General features: G+C 33.9%; 3 protein-coding genes across 10 annotated transcripts; 2 read left to right on the forward strand and 1 right to left on the reverse strand.

Moving 5' to 3' along the window:
- The first annotated feature begins 1,457 nt into the window (after positions 1-1,457).
- LOC124950827 (microsomal triacylglycerol transfer protein) lies at positions 1,458-10,401 on the forward strand. Of its 4 annotated transcripts, none has more exons than XM_047498166.1 (5): positions 1,458-1,792; positions 2,723-2,746; positions 6,303-6,496; positions 7,527-8,192; positions 8,377-10,401. In XM_047498166.1, the coding sequence occupies exons 1-5, from the start codon at positions 1,723-1,725 to the stop codon at positions 10,120-10,122; spliced, it is 2,700 nt and encodes an 899-aa protein (XP_047354122.1). In that variant the 5' UTR covers positions 1,458-1,722; the 3' UTR covers positions 10,123-10,401. The 4 variants fall into 4 exon arrangements, with proteins under 4 accessions (XP_047354122.1, XP_047354124.1, XP_047354123.1 ...); XM_047498168.1 differs by having other exon boundaries at positions 1,459-1,792; positions 6,116-6,496; XM_047498167.1 differs by lacking the exons at positions 1,458-1,792; positions 2,723-2,746 and adding an exon at positions 3,405-3,614.
- Positions 8,988-21,082, reverse strand: LOC124950830 (bone morphogenetic protein 2-like). The gene has a single exon (XM_047498175.1). The coding sequence runs from the start codon at positions 11,636-11,638 to the stop codon at positions 10,571-10,573; it is 1,068 nt and encodes a 355-aa protein (XP_047354131.1). The 5' UTR covers positions 11,639-21,082; the 3' UTR covers positions 8,988-10,570.
- LOC124950828 (long-chain-fatty-acid--CoA ligase 5) lies at positions 12,113-23,169 on the forward strand. Of its 5 annotated transcripts, XM_047498173.1 has the most exons (10): positions 12,113-12,736; positions 13,476-13,613; positions 14,437-14,572; positions 15,829-15,952; positions 16,897-17,233; positions 17,415-17,883; positions 19,513-19,803; positions 21,890-22,111; positions 22,280-22,597; positions 22,822-23,169. In XM_047498173.1, the coding sequence occupies exons 3-10, from the start codon at positions 14,474-14,476 to the stop codon at positions 22,957-22,959; spliced, it is 1,998 nt and encodes a 665-aa protein (XP_047354129.1). In that variant the 5' UTR covers positions 12,113-12,736; positions 13,476-13,613; positions 14,437-14,473; the 3' UTR covers positions 22,960-23,169. The 5 variants fall into 5 exon arrangements, with proteins under 5 accessions (XP_047354129.1, XP_047354127.1, XP_047354128.1 ...); XM_047498171.1 differs by lacking the exon at positions 14,437-14,572 and having other exon boundaries at positions 12,114-12,736; positions 13,468-13,613; XM_047498172.1 differs by lacking the exons at positions 12,113-12,736; positions 14,437-14,572 and adding an exon at positions 13,173-13,190.
- The last annotated feature ends 330 nt before the right edge of the window (positions 23,170-23,499 follow it).

The raw sequence follows: 23,499 nt of genomic DNA on the forward strand, positions 1-23,499 counted from the left end.
TTATTTTAATTGTATATTTTAAGGATAAGTTAGTTCAGTGAATATAGTATGAAAAAGAAAATGAATAAAAACAGAAAAAAAACATGCATTATAGAAAATAAAGAATAGACAATATATATATATATATATATATATATATATATATATATATATATACCTATATACATATAAATATATAGATTTAAATTGTTAACGAAGTGCGAAAAAAATGATATATAAAAATATATATTGCTGTGAGCTTGTCAATTAGTTCGTGGTCTATATAATATTAACTAATAAGCGTCATAAGTTTTCCAGAAATACTATGAAAACTCACAAATGATACGAAATGAGAGCGTAGAAAGATAAGTAAGGTTATAACTAGTTCAAAGATCCCATAAAAACTGATAAATACGATAAGAACTATTTATTGTTTAATATTACTAAGAGAACCATATGCGTAGTAATTAGATCGACTTAACATCGTAACATAATAGAATTGACTTCTTTATATTTTCCATTAGTTGTTTGGTGTTTATGTTGATCGTTAACAAAATTTTATCAAGTATAATTTTATAAGAAAATGTTAAATATTTTATAAACGTTCCTCTGACAATATTGGCCATCAACAGATATTATAATTAATAATCTATCACATTTTCAATCATTTTAATATTTTCTCTAAATACAAAACATATCCTAAAAATCGAACATTTATATATATATATATATATATATATATATATATATATATGACTATGACTATTAGATAAACAATCGTTTCAACTTTGGAATAATTGACAAAGATGTTTGTTCAATTAATTACCAAATTTTCGATAGAAGAGAATCAACAAATATAATAAAGAAAATTTATTGACAGTGCATCTCTTTCGAAGATATTTAATAAAATTAATCACAATAATTACGATCATACGTGTTTCCTTTACAAATGTGTTGTTGATATGACGATGTGCTGAAGGAAGAATTTTTGGCGGGTTTTTTTTTAAATACAAAATTTCGTCGAATAAAATCTAATTTTATATCTACCGAAGAATATTATATCTAGGTTTTATATTATATTCGGTATATGTGTACACACACACATATATATATATATATATCTACTAACGCGTTCCAACTTATTATAATTCTTATTTTTTTATTTTTACCAATACGAAGAAGAGAATGAACTAGGATTGAAGAGAAGAATGCAGTGGCGGCACGATATGACGTACGGACGGAAGACGAACGAACCAACGAACGAACGAATAAACGAACGAACGGACAAACGAACGAATGAACGATCTTATGTGCGTTTGAGAAAGATAGAAGATTAAGAGAAAAGAGATAGAGAGAGAAAGAGAGCGAGAGAGAGAGAGAGAGAGAATGAGAGAGAGAGAGAGTGAGAGAGTGGAGACAAGAGAAGGAAAGAAGAAGGGAAAAAAACGAAGGAGAAGGAAAATGAGAATGAGTGGCGGATAAGACGACGGAGAGAGGGAGGAAAAGGGAGGGTCAAATGGGTACAGTGAGGGGTTTGACGGGTGCCGGTCCCGTCACGATAACGCAGCTCACTGTTCTGTACTGTCTTATACTTTTCTGTGTCTCTAATAATAATTCCTATTTATATTCGTGAAAAGTTTAAAGAATAGAAAAAGGCATCGTGAGAACTTTTATTATAATATATTAAAAATCTAAGAGAAATAGAAACGAGAAAGATCATCTACAAGGAACCAGGATAAAGATATGGCCTGTCTTAAAAGGCCACCGTTCACTACTCTGATCATTTACCTCGTCTACCTTCTGGCACTCTTTGGTGAGTAAAGAGGCTGTTGGCCTCCCTGATACAAAGTCATTTCCTACTTTACCACACTTGATTATCTTCTTTTTCGTTTTATCCTATAACACACGTGCGCCATCTCTCTCTCTCTCTCTCTCTCTTTCTCTTTCTCTCTCTCTCTCTCTCTCTCTTTCGCTGTGTCATTGTTACTTACGATGAAATCCCATAACGTCATCATTATAAAACGTTCTTTATCAGTATGTGTATATATGTATATAAATATGCATGAATGATGTATGGATGTATGTATGTATGGATGTATGTACGTAAAAAGATTATAATAATAAAAAAAGAAATAAAACATAATACGCGTAGATCAAGCAAATTACTGGATGTTTTAATATAAATCGTACAGTACATTCTGCTAGATTAATTCGAAATTGTTGTATTAACGAACAATTAAACAACGATCAACCAATCACTGATCGTGATATAATTAGTGAAATGTTTCGTCATTGGTTGATACTTCTCACTATCTTTTTAATGAATTTATTTTACGTATTTACATAGTGATATGATAAGATACGTTCTTGTTTGGATTTATATATATTTATATAATGACTCAAACACAACGTTAAGTATATATATATATATATATATATATATATATATATACATACATATAACCTTACTTACTATTTTTATTGATTTTTTATAAATATTTTTTTTCTGCCATTCTTCGACTTTACACTTATCTGTACACAATCACGCGCGCACACACACACACACACACACACACACATACACATACACACGCACACACTTATACACAAGTATTACTAATTAATTTAAATTCTTAATTAAAATTAACTTTCAAACAATCAATCATGTATAAGTCCTTTATAAAAATATCGTGGAAAGTTCAAATTTTATATAAAGTTTTCTTCTTCTTTTTTTTCTTTACAGGTCCCTACTGTCAGATGGCGCCAGGTAATTAGACCAATTTCTTTGCTACTACGTTGATCAATTTAAAAATCGTATACGATATGAATTGTATACGATAAAAAAAAGAAAAAAAAGAAAAGAAAAAGAAAATAAGTTAGATCGTACAACGCACTATGATAATTATATAATGTAAATATTTCATAGGAATGAAATGATCGTATTTATAATCATATGACTAATTTATTATGTAGGAATATATTAATAGTCTTGCCACGTTTCAAATGTAATCTCCCGCCAGAATGTACAAATCCTGTTTGACGAGTTAACTCCTCGGGGTTAGATGTTCAACAAGTGATCAAACCAGTTAGAAATCGTAAAATAAACCGTAATATTGTTCGATAACAATTAACAAAGTTAAATACGTCAATTTGTTTAAAGCTATTTGTTTCTTTTCTTTTTTTTCGAGTATCTAATAATAATCGTGCACGTCGCACGAAATTTATTTATGATAACCTTAAAGTCTTAAAGTCTCTTAGCGTGTTATCGTTACATAAATACCGTTATAATAATAATTGTTTAGTGATTTAAGGTATCTCGCTAAATATATATATATATATATATATATATATATATATATATATATATATTCATTCATTTTACACTTTATTAATTTCATTTACAGAACGACAAAAAAAAAGAAAATCCCGTTAAAATGAGTTACTTTTTTCTTGCAAATTCAATTTTTGTCTTCTTCTTCTTCGGCTTCTTTTCTTTTTTAAACAAGTTTTAGTGAAACGGTGAAAGTGTTGATAGTATTAAAGACATAAATTTAGTCGTAGATGTTGGCAAGGTTTTATGTATATATATATAAATTTGAGATATATATATATATATAACAAAGATACCGTAAACGGTAAGTAATATTTAATTTTTAGTCAATACAATGACTAAAAATAATTATCGATAAATAATATTCAATATGAAATAAATCGTTCGGATATTAAACTTTGTAAAGGCATATTTTAATATCGTGAGTTGAGATACATATAAAAATATGTCTTCATATCTTTTGGGGGGTTCTGATTTTTTGTATTTCTTTTTCTTTTTCCTTTTTTATTTTTTTTTCTCTGATTTTAGAAAGTAATAATCTTTCGGAAAATATTTTTGTCCGGTAATAAGATTATAAAAATTTATACGAAGCATAAGATCGAAGAGGTTATAATCCGTTTCGTTTGTAACACACATTATACATAAATTGTGTATATATATATATATATTTTTTTTTTTTTTTCGAAATATTTCGTAAATTAACCTTTTTTTGATCGTATTATCCTAATTCTATTTTGATTTTTATCTTTTTTTTTTTCGAGAGGATTCGATGTAAAAAAAAAGATACAAAGAGAAAAAAAGAAAAAAAAAAGTAGAAGAGGAAAGTTTTCATAGAAAAAAATAATGCAATTGCTAAATGAATATTCCATATTGTTGCATATGCGAAAAAGTATCACGATATATATATATATATATATATGCATTATATCTTGAACCATTTATTTTTTTTCTTCATAATTTCTTTTTAACTTCGATTGAAACAAAAAAAGAATACATACGGCTGTTATGTTATATGTTGACTATCTATATCATGTTTGGTTTCATGGAAAAAAGAAAAAAAAAAAAAAATTGTACTACTTCAATAGGGGGGCTCATCCGACGATCGAAAGAATTTTTTTTCAATAAGGTCATTTTTTGTCACGAGGTTATCAATATTCTTTTTTTACTTTTTTTTTTTTTTTTTTTTCCTTTTATAAACGGAACTACGATTTCTTTCTTTCTTCTTATAGTCTTTTTTATTTTTCTTTTCTTTTTCGCGAATTGATTTCTCGTAATGATTTGAATAAAATAATATGAATAAAATGACATATGAATAAAAAAATATTCGGATACAATGTCGAAAAAGTGATTAGTTTACGAGAAATATTTTGACAAATATCTGCTAATTCATGCAACTTTAACAATTTTCTTTTTTTTTTTTTTTTTTTTTTTTTTTTTTTTTTTTTTTTTTTTGGTTAATTGAAGTACATCTCTTGGATTGCATATTCTCAAGGTTGTATATTTTTTTTTATCGCAAATTGGAACATGTTGCGCGTGAATGAAAAAAAAAAATGATCCATATGAATATCACTTTTTTTATCTGTTTTTTAAAGTTATGTCTTAACTTTTAAAAAAGAAACAAAAAAGTGCTGTGTACGACTTGATTAGAGTTGATTATATACACACACACACACACACACACACATATATATATATATATATATACTACAATATATATTTTATATATATTATGGATGTCCCACGCAATTGAAACAGTTGGTATCCTTTAAACGATTGAAAATAGATAAAAATGTTATAGGTCAAAGTTAGATAGTATCAGATGCTGCATAACATGTAAATAATTTTATGCAATTTTGTGCATTGATATTTCGAAAAATCCAATTGTACCAATTAATGCAGCTTTTTTATGTTCTACATAAAAGTATTATATATGTACATATTATTATTATTATTATTATTATTATTATTATTATTATTATTATTATTATTATTATTATTATTATTATTATTATTATTATTATTGTTAAAATCCTGTGTACAAAAGAAAGTATAAAAGACGTTCGAATTGATAGATAATTACATATAAATAATTCATTAAATATCTAATATTTACGTGCATTAAAGAAAGTTAGTTTTTATTTATTTTTTTTTTTTGTTTTCTTTTTTTTATTTTCACCTACGTATCCTTATTCTTGTTCTGGTCCATCTAATTTTTAGTCTGTCAGTAGTAATAGCAATCGTTAGAATCTCATCGCGACTTAACGGTGACCTTTTAGTAGTATGTTAGATGTATATTCTCTCGTGAGGGAGTCACTGGTCCTCCGACACAGATATGGACACACACACATACACACAATACACATAGGAAGTAAACACAGACATACACATATACTTTTACTCTCACACGAAACTATTCCAGCGTTAACTCGTGAAGCGGTTCTTACAGGGCTACAGTGGATCCGACAGACGACGCGTAAACTCGTAATCGGTCGCCTCGTGGCTCTTAATTTTTTCCGTTCGAAAATTTATACTTATGTACAGTATCAATTTGAACAAATAAAAAAACCTATATCCGATTTTACAATTCGGCGACTCGTGTAACAAAGTATTGTTTTTTTTTCTGTTTTTTTTCTTTTTTTTTTTCTTTTTTTTTTTTTTTTTTTTTTTTTTTTTTTTGTGTGTGAAGTGTCTCCGTTCGCTCCTTTTTCTTTTTCCCTTCTGTTGCTATTGTTTCTCCCTTTCGTTTCTGTTTCTTTTTTATTTTTTAATAACAACCATTGTTACCACTAATAAAAAAATATATAGATCGCGAAGGAAGTTTTTCGATCGAACGACAACAACGACGACGACGACGACGACGACGACAACAACAACACCAACAACAACAACAACAACAACAACAGCAACAACGACACAACAAGAACGTTCAGAACATTGTCAACTAGAGAGAAGCTGAAGAACATGTACTGGATATTGTGCATTTTATTTTCAGCGGTAGCTGGTGCCACCAAAGGTTGGGATGTCGGAAGTGGTCTGAAATATCAACTAACGACTACAGTTTTGTTCAGGGAATCGGGACCCTCCAAGTTTGCCGGTGACGTTGGCTTTCAATTAACTGCCGAGCTCGATGTGACCGCCGTTTGGAGGGATCCCAACGATCCAGAATCTTTTCTTTTGAATATCGAGGTGATTTTATTTTATATTACATTTTATTTCATTACATAAATATATATATATATATATATATATATATATATATATATATATATATATATGTGTGTATATATGATCAGGAGATAGAAGAACAGACTCATGTCATATCTATCAAAGTTTCTATGTATTATTTCGATTAGGTAGTATCGGCATGCTTAATATATCGTCTCGTACAATTGATTTCAATTGCAAGTGTAAAAACCCGTTAACGATCTACCGTATGTGCATACATTGTAGAATCCATTTTAAAAATACCGTTATTACGTTCCATTGTCTTTTGGATTCTTTTGTCTTTGGCAGTTTTTTTTTCTTTTTTATTTTTGTTTTTATTTTGTTTTATTTTTTATTCCCCCCCCCCCCCCCCCCCCCCCACTATCTTAATGTACGATCTATAGATCAAATGACAAAAAAAAAAGTAATTTATATTTTATTATATAATATATTGTGTTCTCGAATTTCATTGTTTTTTTTGATAATTATTATGCTGGTCATCATTTCGAATAGGATATATATATATATATATATGTACGTGTATTTATTAATAAATTGTTCTTTATCGTGTAGCGATAAAATTCTGATAATATCGATAACCTTTTTTAAATGGCTTATATTTAAATTATACAAACGATTATTAAATCTTTTTTGGATTTCGATCGGGGGAAAAACGTCGATTCGTATTTTAACGTTATCTGTAAGTCATTTAATTTGTGATATTTTCTACATTGATAAAGCGTGAATACGAATGCAATTAACAAATTCGACATATATATATATATATATATATATATATATATATATTTGTTTGATTTCTTTCGAATTATAAAAATCTGTAACAGACTTCGCGAAAGTTTTAATGTTTGTTAAAAAAAAAAAAAAGAAAAAATAAATAAATAAAAATAAAAAATAAAAAATTTGAATAAATATTTTATAAATAATAAATTTAAAAATAATTCGATAAATAAAAATTTAATAAATATCTATCTTTTGTCCTTTTCGTATACAGATCTCATCGCCGCAATTATTGATTAAATCGCGAAAAGCACCAGAACCAGAAGGTTTCGTAGAACATTCATCAAGAGTGAACGAAATATCTCAAAGGCCCGCAATCGTTTTATGGAAGAATGGTGAAATTAAAGCTGTCTATTTGGACACGTCTGAATCGGTATCATCGAAGAATTTGAAACGTGGCTTGGCGAGTATTTTTCAATACAAAACGTTCGATGATGAAATCCGTGAAAAGGATGCATCGGGTCTTTGCACGGTTAATTATATTTCCTTGGGACCGAAAACCATACTTAAACGTAAATCCAATTGTAAAATCAACACCAACGCTTTACCGCCAAAGAAACAACATCCTAATTCTATACTCGACGTAAAACTTGTCAGTTATCGTAATGTCACATACGAATTGTCGTCATTTTTATTACCAACGAACATCAAGGAGGAAGAAGAACACCAGTTGACTTTGATAACCAGACCGGAAGTAGGTAGTATGGTAACGACGAAAAGATTATTAATAGAGATACCAAAGGATGATGACAAGGTGGTAGCATATTTAGATGCAAATACCGTTAAACACGCTGTGGCTCTTCTTCAACCTGGTTATAGAGAAACTGACATCGAACTGGAAATGGAACCTTTTACCTGTCCAGAATCTGGATGTCCAATGGTATATATTTACATATATAAGATACTTTATTACAATTTCTTGTATGCACATGACGTTTTTTTTTTTTTTTTTTTTTTTTTTTTATATATATATATATAAATAAGTTGGAAAAGAAATCTTGTAATAAAAAAGATTTTAAAACGTAAAAGTGATAAAAAGAAAAAAATAATTGATTTATTTTCAGTTGGAACAAATGGTCGAAGATTATCGCGAGTCTTTAAATAATGCGGCTTTGGGAACAACGAAATCCGCATCGGCTTTTTTAAAGCTGTTACCTCTAGTCAAACGAACGACAACCGAACAATTAGTAAAATTATTAAAGAGTCCACGTTATCGGCAATTGAAGACACAACTTTTGGACCTTTACGGCTCGACATCGACAACAGCGACACATCAGGCTGCTATGAAGATACTCAGACAAGATGAGATAGGCGATGATACCGAGAGATATCTTTGGGCCTTGTCGATGTCCCCAAATCCGGATGCTGATATAGCCAAAGATATTCTTAGACGATCGGAGGAGACCATGCAAAATGATAAACTATCGGAAACGTTCGCGTTAACAGCAGCAGCAATTGCACGACATTATGGAACCTCGACTGTGATAGAAAAGGCCAGATTTAGTTTAGAATTAGGCTTAGATAGTTGTACAGGAGAAGAGTGTAAGATAAAGTTTCTACGAGCTCTTAGAAATTTAAAGAGCAAAAAAGCAATACCAATACTTTTAAAATACACCGAGGATAAGAGTTCTGCTACAAGTATTGTAGCTTGGCGTGCATTGGCAGCACTACCACGTGAATATATAACGTCTGACGTTAAGGAAGCTGCATTTAAGACGTTTTATCAGATCGGTAAATCTAAAAGAGACAGCAGTGCTCGTACTCTTGCATTGGATATCATTCTAGAGAGTGGACCGTCCAAGGAGGAACTTCGAGAACTCATCGAATCATTAGCCAATAATGATCTGGCATACGAGATACGTAAATATTTGAATCAACGTTTTGAACAATTGTCTGAAAAGAATCAAACGTTCGCACGTAATTTGAAAGAGAATTTCGATCAACTACAACGGGAAATTAATAATTATCATGTATTAGCTCAAAAAGGATTGAGTACGGCTTTTTCACGGAGCTTCTTAAAATCAAAGGGTAGTAATGGATCTCTCGTAACAATACAAGAGATTAATGCAGGATTATTGAAACGTGGTATTGTAAACGTAGTATTAGAAACCGGTGAACACGAGGAAACAATGTTTTCTCTTGGTCTTTTCGCACGTGGTCTTGGTAATTTCGTATCTTCGAATCAGGATGATAATGCAGATGCCGACGAAGAAATACCTACGGCTGGAATGGAAATCGATTTGTTAGGTGTCGGTATTAGACCTTTCGTGTTCTTCTCAGGCCAAGGTGAATTGATGGGACACGTTTGGTCCGGAACAGCATCCGAAAGAACACCAGCTTTCCAAGCGATAACATCTTTGCACAGTCACAGCGAATTTATACCACTTACAGCTGGTTTTGTTAATGAAATGGATGTTCAAGGTGCCATGAGTTTCGATCTTGCCGGACAAATTCAATTGAGTCTTTGGTCGAGAAATGCTCATTCCTTGGTAGACATGAGTGCCGGTATCGTAATCCAAGGTGGTAGCAAATTGCGTTCAAATTTTGTCCAAAGTATGACAGAATATTCATTGACAATGGAACCGAAATTGGAATTAACAACCGACGTGGATTTTTCTGGTCAAGTCTCCTTATGCATGAGACTCAGTCAACCTGACACATTGATCAAACAACAGATCTATAAGATCGAGAGGATACCAAACAGCAGGCATAGATTACGAAAAACACGAAGAATAAGACTCTTTTCACCTGGCAGATCGTATCTGCTTAACAGAAAGAATAACGAAATGTGTTCTAAAGTGTCTAGCTAAGTAATAATCTATATTTGAAAATTGAAATCGAGACTTTAAAATCGATTATATGCGTTGTCATACAATAGGATATTTATAAATTTACACGAACAACAAAGAGAGACTTAGAATTACTTGTATTTTGTATATGATCGTATGCGCGCGCGCGTAAGTTAGCCCTAATAATTTTTTTTTTTTTTTTTTTTCCTTTCATTACTCGCCAAGGATGCTATTTATAAAAGTGACATGTTTGTAGATAAAGGATTAAAATTTTATTAATAAAAAGGATCTGTAAAGTTATAACATTAAACCTTATAAAATATCTGCAAATGATAATGATGCTTTAATCGAGTATAATATGTAGATTTTAGGGGGAGGGAGATGGGGGGGGGTGAAGGGGATGGGGAAGAAAAAGAAAAAAAAACAAAACAAAAAAAAAAAGAAAATGAAAAAACGACTTATACGATGATCACCGACAACCACATTCCGCTACCACCATATCTTCGTAACCATACTGATACGTTAAAGTACCAGTTGAATCGAGATAGAGCAAACTTGTGGGTGCTAATCTCGTTGGAACGCAACAGGCTCTTCCGACAGGTTTATTACCATTTATACTTTCGGTACGTTGAAGAGCACCGTGTACGAGGGTTTGAACTATGGCGTGTTTCGTCGGACTGAGATGATCACCGAACGGGTAATAACACTTTCCAGCGCATTGATACGCTTCGTATCCCGGCGGTGCCACGACCCAATCGTCATAAGCGATCAAAGCAAAGTCAACATAAAGTGGACGCTTTTTGCAAGAGTTTCTACGCCTTCGTCGAGGACTATCATCCTCCCAACGTATATTTTCCTCGTTATCGTCCTGTTCCAAGGACGTTGACCGACGATACCTCTTCCTTCTCTTTGGTTTCCTATAACTCAACAACAAAATTGGCCCGTCAGCTCTTGGCCTATAAGAGACCCTTCCATGTACATGTAATCTAACGAGATTCCCGTTTCTTTTAGCGACCGCTGATGTTACGTTGAAGGCTCTCCAAGTTTCATCCCTTCTTGACCTTGACATTTTTTCCCGAGTCGTCTTTCTCGAAATCTCGTCTATGCTCCTTACTCTAAATATAGTACCCGCGGTACCAAGCAATTCGGCGGTTTCCAATGTTTCCTGTGAATCAACTAACGGTAGAGAAAACTCAACGATCCTTCCTCCATCGGTTACAGGTGCCGATACGTGAATAGGCTGAAGTGCTCTGACAACGTCATGCTCCGGACGTAAATGGTAAAGTCTAAGCATATATCTTGATACCGTGTCACGATACCTTTTACGATTTTTATCATTCGTTCTTCCAGCCGATGTCGAATTGAAGATATGACGATTGATCGATAAAGCCGTTGTAGGCAAACTAAGATCTAATCTTATAGACGCCGTAGCTCTAACACTAGTAGAACGTGGCCACGTGAGAAATCCAGTTTTCCATACATAACAAATCCCGAGTATTACAATTATTATTAAACTCCATGAACCAGAAGAACACATGGTAAGAGTTAGTTATCCAAAGGGTTGTCCCTAACTAAAGTTCCTTCACTTCTGATCGATGAACTAACACGGCATATGCCGTGTGCCTCTATCACCGAATGCGAGTTTGCACGTGTCCTTCGACGGATGTGTCTGGTACGGATTGAAGAAGGATCGTTCTCCAAATAGCTACCAATAAGAGTGTCTGCCGTTGGTAATTTCTTATCAACCGCAGACCACCACTCGACCGAGCTTACATACAATTTTGTTATACTTCAAATCTACCCTGCCAACTGTTCGAGAGGAAAATCGAATGCAAGAGAACTTGTCCTGGAAAAGAGAGAGAGAGAGAGAGAGAGAGAGAGAGAGAGAGAGAGAGAGAGAGAGAGAGAGAGAGAGAGAGATAGAGAAATAGAGAGTCTACGCCTTTGCGCGACAACACATGCAACGGGGCTATTGTCGTTACCGTTTGGGGGTGCTGGAGGGTCGCTCGCGGCACTGTTCATCGATTCGCTGCAGAGTGACGTCAGGACGCGGCGGGTATATACGCAAGCGAAAATCCGCAACGCAACGCAAACCTGTCAGTCGTCGTCGTCTTCGTCGCTGTTGCTGTCGCTGTCGCTGTCGTCGTCGTAGTCGTAGTCGTAGTCGTCGTCGTCGTCGTCGTCGTCGTCGTCGTCGTCGTCGTCGTCGTCGTCGTCGTCGTCATCGTCATAATTTTCTTTCTCGTTGTATTATCATTAAAGAACTATCAAAATCTGTAAGAAAATCAAATGTGCACGAGGCCATGCCGTGGCCCTGACCAAAGTTGCATTCTGGCCCGAACTGTTTTCGGTGCCATTATTCGGCAAGAATTCAACGAGTTTCTAGATTTCTTACGATATTTTTCGTGAGAAAGAGAGAGAGAGGGAGGGAGGGAGAAAGAGAGAGAAAGACGCACACACAACACACACATACACACACACACAGAGACATACGCGTAGAGATAGAGAAACCCAGAGAGATATCGTTCGTTAGTGCGGACGCGCAGTTTATTTCAACGTGAATACGAGGAAGATTGTTTTTGTTCCATTGAATACGTACGAGTGAGAACAGTACGTTAATCTCTACGTTTCGTCAGTGAGTATAGATTATTTGTTGATACTAAAAGATACGCTCTTTTAAGCAAAATAAGCTGACATATTCTCACGCCTAATAATATCCTGTAAGCGCGTGTTAACACGTGTAGTAAAGTAATCATAAAGCTCGTTAAGTTACTCTTTGTCGTTGAATATTGTGTTCGTGTGTCGTACGTTGATCCTTACTTCTCTATATCGTCTATATCACAGTGCCGTTGTTTAGTTTAACTATCGCAAAACCCTATTAGTAGTATTTTATAGACATGGGGTTCGTCCTTTGTTATGCGCACGTAATATTGCGTCGATACCGGACGAAGGAATAAGCTATGAACAATCGTTGTCATCCGATACGTATGTTTGTTTATCATATCATCTTTATTGATCGACGTTCTTTATTATTGTCTATAAACTTGAACGACCTTGAGGATGAAAAAAAGAAAAAAAAAGTGATAATGGCACGTATAAAGAATTATCGTTGTTTTGAATTATGAAAAAAAAAGGCTGGTCTCTACTTTCTTTTTTTTTTTTTTCTTTTTTCAAATCTCGATACTGCCGATCTAATTAGTTTCAAGTATTCACCTAACCCTTGCACAATTTTTAAGTAAATTTCTTTTTTTCTTTTTTTTTTTTTCAGTATATAATTGCAATTGATGCTGGACAATCAAAAAAAGAAAAAAATAATAATACTAATCAATAAAGTTCTCTCTTTAGTTCAAATGATTTTAAATCAAGTGTTACAGTCAAACTTCGAGGATTACATTCCGTATCTGAGCGGTGCCGGAGCTCTCGTAATCACTGGTGTAGCAGCATATTATGCTACAAGACCTAAACCGGAAAAACCATTGTGGCCACTCGACGCTCAAAGTATTTTACTTCCGGTAAGAAAAATATAACAAATTATTGTAGACTAAAGTATACGATATGTAAATAGTTTTTTTTTTTTTTTTTTTTTTTTTGATTACATGTAAATAGATCTTTTACGTGTTTGTACATTCCTAATTTATTGTACATATAGATTTTTCTTTAGATCCAATACCATTCTATCCATCTTTTTTTTTCTCCCTTTTTCTTTATTTTTTCTTTCTTTTGTCTTTTTTTTTTTTCTTTTCTTCTCTTTCCTTATTACTTCAAAAGAGACGATCACAGATACATATATAATATTTATCTCGTTTCTTCAGTAATTCATCGTATATTTCTTCTCATGACTACTATACCTTGACAAACGACTAAAAGATGTTCGGCGAATGTCCAATGTCCAATGTCTAATAAATCAACTGGGTGTCTTATCGCCTTAACAGTAAAATGAGATAATAGAGCGACGGTTAAATTACTTTATTCACTGGATAAATGTATACAACATACGTATATAGAGATGATCCTTGATGATGGTACAGATTTTATTTTTCTTCTTAAAAATGCACAATTTTTACATATTAAATAATAATTTCAATTCACGAAGATATAGATGCACCGTGTCGCTGAGTCGTTCGTCGGAGCAATCGATGTTTTTATCAATCTTATCTTGAACCAAAACGTATTGTTTTCTTTCTCATTCTCTCATCCTCTTTCTCGAGATAAAAGAAAAGTTTGCGATCAAATTGTTACATCAGAAGAATATCATACGTAATACTTAAATAGTATCTCGTAGATATAGATATCAATCTTCAATGAAATAATAATGATTGATTGATTAATTCATAGGCGGGAAGGAAAATAAAGAAAGAAGAAAACGAAGGTGATGATACTGATGAAGATGATGATGATGATGATGATGATAATGATGATAAAAAAGAAGAAGATGAAAATCAAGAATGGACAATATAGCATCAACCGATCGGTACTTCTGATCGAGACGATGATCCAAGTCCGGTGTTTTGTCGAGAATGACTCTCTCTCTCTCTCTCTCTCTCTCTCTTTCTATCTATGTCTTTCTGTCTGTCTCTTTCTCTCTCCCTTTCTACATCAACGAGACACTATATTTAAATATAGTCGAGAGTAGTTTGCGGATAGAGAATAGGCCGTGCGCGCTTCGTGGCACGAAGTATGAGAGAGTCAAAACGTTGAAAACTAGAGTACTCTACTCGTCTTAGTTAGCGAGTTAAGTCGGTAGAAGTTCGGTAGCATCACCTCGTGACAAGCTTCTTTAATGCCAAAATTTGGTCTCTCGAAAAAGCAAGTGGAGGAGAATCAGTAACCGCGGGCATATCGGCCCGTACGTCTCGTCTCAATCCGACGACTCGTTTGGCTCATTCCTATCGAATCTCAACGATCAAACGAATTACTGACTCGTTTGCTTATTATTTAAACTTTTATATCTCAAACTTCTTTATATTTTTTTTTTTTTTTTTTTTTTTTTTTTTTTTTTTTTTTTTCCCCAAAATGTATTTCCTTTGAAAGGTTTGCTTAAGATATTGTAATAAGGGATAAGAAAGAACGACGTCGTATCGCGTATCACGGCGTGCGTAAATACGCGTCCGTACACGCATTGCCCAATTAAATATCCGTCCGTGCGCGGTACGAAAAATTATGCCATCCTCGGGCTGGTTTTTTCACGAGCCGATCCGCGCGCCGATCGACCTCAACGAGCAATCTGATACCTTCAAGGTGTAGTGTCTCTTCTCGTTACAGCGTTTACATATATATATATATATCATCTTCTTCTTTTTTTCTTCCCTTTTCTTCTTCTTATATGCACATACACACACACACACACACACACACACGCGCGCGCGTGCGCGCGCGCGCATATATATATGTGTATGTATGTATATTTGTATGTATCACTTTGGCATCTTACTCTGTCTCATTTGAGTGTTAATACAAGATCGCTTTAAATCGGATTTTCTTGAAATAATTCAATTACAAGAGATATTTGGTGAAAGTCGAAAAGAAATCAAATCGTTCGATTTTCCATTATAAAATTTCTTTTATATTCACGAAATCGATAATGTTCTTCTTCACTAGCTGTGCGGTGCTAACCACGCACGGTTGCTAAATTTAGTGTTGCACTTGCCATTTCATTATATAACAAAAACCGGAACACCCAGGGGTTTTGAGAATACTGTCAAGAGAATTCTCTTGGACGTTTTACAGGGTGCCGATTTGATAAGAGTCTCGCGATTCTACAAGGACAGCAAGGAGGGCAAGTTCATAAGTTATATTCACGAGGACACCAAGACGCTTTACGAAGGCTTTCGCAGAGGTGCCAAAGAGTCCAGTAAGTTAACAGGATAATGTCAGCGATTAAATTAAATGAGACGCCTCGATTGTTTATTTAAATCTATAAACAACTTTGTGCCGTCGATACCGTTCGTGAGGAAGATCTCTTCGAGTGTTATTAAAATGATCGATCTCTCTCCTCTCTCTCTTTCTCTCTCTCTCTCTCTCTCTCTCTCTCTCTCTCTTTCTCGTGTCCCACGCGGTTGTGAATGTCGTTTGGCAACGACGGTCGCGCATTAAATCTTGTAAACAAGCGCGAAATGATTCGGATCTTAGTGGCCTTTAACTGCAATACTTTCTATCTTTAATGCAATTCTCTTGTCTCTTATCGTGTCACAGCCTTTACTTTTTAGTCATATCTTGGAAATAATTTGATGACCTTTACGAGAAGGTTGTCAGTCATCTATTTCCAATCGTTTTTATTTTTACATTGAACAAAATTTAGAAAGATAAATAGTGCGTGTGTGTAAAAGAGAAAAAGAGAAAGAAAAAGAGAGACAGAGAGAGAGAGAGAGAAAGAGATAGAGAGGGAGATTCACGCCCACCAGCAAGATATATTGACCACCTGTCGTTCCGAAAACAACATTACATTTTAGTGTCGTCGTAACATGGCCTAGCCGATGATGAAAATCTTATTATTGGCTTTTTTCCTCAACGTATGATTCCCATTGGTAACAAAGATCGTAATTGTACGTACACGCCTTTAATGAAACCGTACACTCAAGTTCTTGCCAGAACAGATGTTTGTCAGGCAATGCGTCGCGTGACAATTTAAATTCTTGCGTTCCCACAAAGTCTAGCCTCGAACATTTCTCGGGACCTGGCAATTATTCTCTCTTTCTCTCTCTCTCTCTCTCTCTCTCTCTCTTTCTTTCTTATTAACTCTATCATCTATGAATCTACGAGTAAGAAGTAATCTTGGCAACCCTTTGTAATGCGCAGACAACGGTCCGTGTCTTGGCTGGCGAGATGGACCTAACAAACCTTACCAATGGATTCACTACAACGAGACTTTACTCAGGGCAAAGAACTTTGGTTCCGGTCTCGTATCCTTGGGATTGGTCCCTGGTCAGCACACATTGGTGGGCTTATACAGTCAAAATTGTCCTGAGTGGATCCTGACGGAACAAGCATGTTACACGTATTCATTGGTCATTGTACCGCTTTACGACACATTAGGACCAGACGCGTGTGCATACATTATCAACCAGGCTGATATCAGTATAGTAGTTTGCGAAGATGATAAGAAATCTAATTTACTTCTCGACAAAGCTCCTAGGTATTTATCAGAATACATAATATATCGTTTTATTATTGCACGAATTATGTATGGCAACTTTTTTGTTTTGTTCTCTTGATCCCGCTATTTTTTTTTTCTTTTTTTCTTTTTTTTTTTTGGTACCCCACTATCGTCCCTTCACAAATTTCTTTCTAACAAAGATCGAATTATATTTGAACAGGTGTTTAAGGAAGTTAATCGTCATTAAAGAAACGAGACCGGCGACGAATCAGAGAGCGAAGAATCGCGGGATTGAACTTTTAAAGTTTGAGGATATCGAACGACTTGGTGCACAGAAGAATCAACCTGAAGTACCACCGAGGGTTACGGATCTTTGTACGATTTGTTATACTTCCGGGACGACGGGCAACCCAAAAGGAGTTATGTTGACGCATCAAAATGTAATGGCAGGCGTATGCGCGGTCCTATTGCAATTGGGTGATCACACACCGACCTGCAAAGATACCATGATTAGCTTTTTACCCCTTGCACATATGTTGGAACGTTGTTGCGAGAATGGTTTATATATGGTTGGAGGATCAGTCGGTTTCTACAGCGGTGATATCAAGAGGTTATCGGACGATATGAAAGCATTAAAACCCACCGTAATGCCGGCTGTACCCAGGCTGTTAAATCGCATGTACGACAAAGTGAGTAGTTGAAGTGAAATTTGTTCTTTTCTTTTCTTTTGTTTTTTGTTTCTTTTTTTTTTTACCTTCTTCTTCTACTTCTGCTTTCTTTCCTTTCCACCCCTTCTGCATCATTTTTTTTTTTTTTTTTTTTTTTTTTTTTTTATTTATTCATCAATATATCGGACTAGCTATCCATGATCCTTGGCAGTTAGCATCAGGAACGACGTAACGAGGAACGACGTAATGAAGAACAACGTAACCTCGTTCCCAAAAAGAGATACCACAAGAATATCTTTAAGACAATATTAAAAATGGATCATTACCGTAGGACGGATACGATTTGTATCATTCTTCCGTCATTTTTCAGTTGGTACTGCGCAATATCTTTCAACGTGCCAATGGCAGTTGCAGGGCGTAAAATGTTCGCTCGGCACACACAGGCACGACAGGTGGAAAGAAAATTACGGCATGTCATCCGAGTAACCTTGGAAGCTAGCTTTCATTGAATGGAATTCGTTTATGATAAACCACGAGTTTTGTACGTCTAGTCTCACGCATTAAATATGTATATATATATATATATATATATATATATATATATATATATATATCAAGGGGTTCATAATAAAACATGAAAACGTATTATTGCATAACGTTGATACGCGATGATTATTTCCGGTAAATTCGAAGGCCGACACATATCGTCAATTTAGAATAATCCTCTTTACTTTACAAATATTTCAGAAGTCAGTTCTCCGAGTTAATATTTAGATTCTACATGAGATTTTACGTGGGAGAGTTTATATATTCCTTGATTATAAAGATAGTGAATAGAATAATGTTACGTTACAAATTTCCTCTTCTCGTTTTTATATGAAAAGAATTTATACGACTACTTTATCGTCCACGATATATCTATGTATATTTAACTTCACTTATCATTTTCTATTCCTCGTTGTGTTATTTTCGTTTAGAATAAATAAACATTAGATATAACTTATTAATCATATCATAATACTGATAAATATATATTTTCGATCAAAAGGAAAAATTATAAATATCGAAGAAAGTTGATCTTTGAACAAACAATAAACAACGTGACTTGAACACGAGGTACGAAAAGAGAGGAAATTGAACTTGGCTACGTTTTTGTACGATCTTCGTGAGAGACATCGTAAGAGATCCAAAAATCTACATACACATACACACACACACATATACATAGGTGCACGCATATGCATTATTAACCACTCAATCGAGAGTTTTCTAACAGTAAATACAAACAAATCTATTAGCTTTAGATCTACATTACGAAGGTTGACAAAAAATGACGGCATATCCGCTTTGTTGGATTCGTAATCGATAATCGGTAGACGCTTCGAAGTCTAGGCCTTCAGGATGACAGCTTCACGTACTTAAGCCATTTAGCAGTCGAATCGATATTGACGTAGAAACGAACAACAGACGTGCCGGTCTCGTCGTTTGCCAAAGAACATACATACATGCATACATAGAAACATAGATAGATATATAGATATGTATAACTTAGAAAGAGTCGGAAGATATACCTCGTGCTTCTTTAAATATAGAATATTCTGACTGATGTACGACAGTTTTACGTTTTAACGTTATATTATTTTTCATCAGGTACAATCGGAACTTCAGAGTTCGTTCTTCAAGAGAATGATATTTAACATTGGGATGCGCTCGAAGGAAAGGGAGATCAAGAAGAGTATAGTGAGGAACAATGGCGTATGGGATAGGCTGGTATTCAAGAAGATTCAAGAGTCTATGGGTGGTAGATTGAGACTTATGTTAGTGGGTTCCGCGCCATTGGCTGGTAATGTCCTCACTTTTACAAGGTGCGCCCTTGGCTGTCTCGTCGTCGAGGGATATGGTCAAACTGAATGTTGCGCACCGATCACTCTCACTATACAGGTTCGAAATACACGTCGATGATCCACCCCCGCCCTCTTCTCCTGCTTTTCCCTCTCTCCCTACGAAGAGTGGGCCCGCTAGGGGGCGGAAAGAAAAAAGAAGGAAAAAAAAAACAGCAAAAATAAGAACCAACCTGTTCTTACGTAATTACGAAAAGAACACGCTAGCTAGTGGGGGGTGGAGAGGGGAGGGATGCGTTATATTTCCTTGATGTAACAAAAGAAACCGCGTTCGTCTCTTCCCGTTCGGTTCTTCCCTGTTATTTTCAGCAGTTACTGAATCTTTCTTTTTTAACGATTCAACGGTAATTTATTAAAATTAAAATAATGAACCACACTTCTTTCGTTGCAAGGAAAACCATTAAATTTTGTTCGGACGTTTCGGACTAATTCTTCTTCTTCTTCTTCTTTTTGTTTTCTCTTTGTGTTTTTTTTTCTCTTCTTCTGTCGTCGATTTTTTATTTTTCTTTTTTTTGTTTCTCTTTTATTGGCAAAGTCGTTCTTTAAGTTTTTAACAAGTTTTTAAAAATCTCGCTTCTACTTCTCTTTTTTTTTCTTTTTTGTGTGTTTCTTCTTCTCTATCGTAGAATCGTAGAATTGTTTTTTTTTTTCTTTTTTATTATTTTTTTCTCATTTTTCTTCTTCATCCTTCTATTTTATTTCTTTTTCCTTTTTATTAGCAAGGTCGTTCTTTAGATTTTAACATGTTTTGAAAATATCTCTTTGGAATTCGTGATTCTTTCTCTCTCTCTCTCTCTCTCTCTCTCTCTCTCTCTCTCTCTCTCTCTCTCTCTCTCTCTCTCTCTCTCTCTCTCTCTCTCTCTATCTCCCTCTTTCTCTCATTCTCTCTTACCAACACTGTCAATCTATCCCCTTGAAACATATTTCATTATTGAGATTAGAGATATTCGGCTGAAGTAATTTCAACGAGGCGTGTTTTAATTTTGAAGTAGGCGCTTATGACTCAAACGAGACGGTCAATAAACGCGCCGCAAATAAACCTCTCGTGCACACGTCAACTTTAATACTTGCCACGGGTACGCTCTTTAATCACATTTAAAAAAGGAAAAAAGAAAAGAAGAAAAAAAGAAAAAGAAAAAACAAAGAAAGGAAATATATGAAGCACGCGGAAGTAGATATCGCACAAGGATGGTGAACACGATTTTTTTTTGTATGCTTCTCGTCATTTATTTATTTTTTTTTTTTTTGAATTATTATTATTATCAATCTTTTCTTTTTCTCAATGCATGCAAATAATTTTCTAAATGTATCACCGTATTCGTATATATTATATGTATATAAATATATAATTATATATATATATACATATATAAATAAATTCACGCTTTTTCTCTTTTCTCTCTCTCTCTCTCTCTCTCTCTCTCTCTTTATGTATGTATATACATATTACTCATATAGAAAGAAGAAAAATTTGTTTAATCGACAGAACGTCGTCAGACCGTCTCTTCGCAACAACATGACCAGACTATTCGAATAGAGAGAGCTGACAAATAATCAAGTGACATACACGCGAGCACTATTTTTGGCAAACCTTTGAGGATCAATATAGTAGTCGGACAGCTGTATCAGCCGGTAATACAACGCTGTTAAAGTACCTTGTGCGGATTCATTGGATGAAAATGTAGTGATGCATACGTTATAGCAAACGTAAATACGTTAATAACGATTTCTTTCTCTCTCTCTCTCTCTCTCTCTCCTTCTCACCCCCTCTCTCTCTCTCTCTCTCTCTCTCTCTCTCTCTCTCTCTCTCTCTCTCTCTCTCTCCCTCCTTCCCTCTCTTTCTCTGTTTCTTTTGCTTTTATCGCATGAACAATTGTAAATGTTTTAAATGTCACCGCATTCAATCGAAATCGCGATTAATTTTATATAAATCTGAAAATAATCTTTTATATATATATATATATATATATATATATATATATATATATATATATATAGACGCATAGATAGTATAAACGGATGATGATATACGGGTACATTGGTTATCGATAATTAAATTTTGTTTAACATTTAATAATCGACAATTAATAAATAATTAATGAAATATTTATTTTTCAATATCTAAGGGTGATCATGTACCAGAACACGTGGGACCACCAGTAGCTTGTTGCTGCATTAAACTAGTAGACGTACCAGAAATGGAATATTATGCTATCAACAATCAAGGCGAGGTGTGCGTCAAGGGTACTAACGTATTTGTAGGATATTTCAAGGATCCAGAAAAAACGGCTGAGGTAGTCGATGAACTCGGATGGCATCACACGGGAGACGTTGGCATGTGGTTACCCGTAAGGATTCAAATTTCAAGTAATCCAAATCGCGAAATATAATATTACATCTGTCTATCTTTATTATATCCGATTGTTATCCTCGTTTCCTTCTTTCTTTCTTTTTTTCATTTTGTTTTACTTTTCTTTTTGTTTTTTTTTTTTTTTTTTTTTTTTTTTTTTTTCCAGAACGGCACGTTAAAAATAATCGATCGGAAGAAACATATTTTTAAATTGTCCCAAGGGGAATATATAGTTCCTGAAAAAATCGAAAATGCCTATTTACGTAGCCAATATGTGCATCAAGTATTCGTCCATGGGGAATCTTTAAAATCTTGCGTCGTAGGGATAGTTGTACCGGACGTAGACGTAATTAAATGTTGGGCCGTGGAAAACGGTATACCAGGTACATTAAGCGTTCTTTGCGCGAATCCAGAGGTCAAGAGGTTGATCTTATGCGATATGCACATGTGGGGAAAAGAAAATGGTTTGAAGTCTTTCGAACAGGTGAGTCATTGAAATAATACAACTATCAAGATATTTGCATGCAAGTTTTTTCACGTGTATATATGTATATATATATGTATATTTATATATAACAAAATATTTGTTCACGATAACACTTATTGTGTTTTCTTTAGAATTTAAAAAAAAAAAGGAAGAAATAGCAAAATGACTCATATTTTTCTTTTTTTTTTTTTTTTTTTTTTTTTTTTTTTTTTTGAAAATAGGTCAAAGATATTTACTTACATCCGGATCCATTTTCCGTACAAAATGGTCTTCTCACGCCGACGTTGAAAACAAAAAGGCCTCAATTAAAAGCATACTTCAAGCCCCAAATAGAAGATCTTTATCAACAATTTAACTGATCGGATTGAATGCCAGTGTCTTCGTCGAACGAACAATTCAAACGTTTCTCCAATAAATTCAGATCTACCGTCTCAAATATTCCTTAAAGTCTTAATACTTTTATTATGAATCATTTTCACAGATATATAGAGCATCGCAGAAGAAGCACCATCTAAGTTATTGAGGTACTTGATAATATTATATCTCTAATAAAATGTGTTATATTATTAGGCGCGCCTAGTACTTCTCTCTCTCTCTCTCTCTCTCTCTCTCTATCTATCTATTTATCTCTCTCTCTCTCTCTCTCTCTCTCTCTCTCTCTCTCTCTCTCTCTCTCTATTTAATAGTGTTTTCTTTTGTCAAGTTTGTTTAATGAATGCTAACAATGTTATATGATACGTCATTGCTTTATATTTATATCGTCATTTTCTCATCAAAAGTATATTTTATTTTAAAAGTTAAAATTTCATATATATATATATATATATATATATATATATATATATATATATATATATATTTAGAAGAAAACACAGAAGAATCAAATGCATTATTATTGT

Source organism: Vespa velutina, chromosome 8 (assembly GCF_912470025.1).
Source record: "Vespa velutina chromosome 8, iVesVel2.1, whole genome shotgun sequence".
Taxonomy (NCBI): domain Eukaryota; kingdom Metazoa; phylum Arthropoda; class Insecta; order Hymenoptera; family Vespidae; genus Vespa; species Vespa velutina.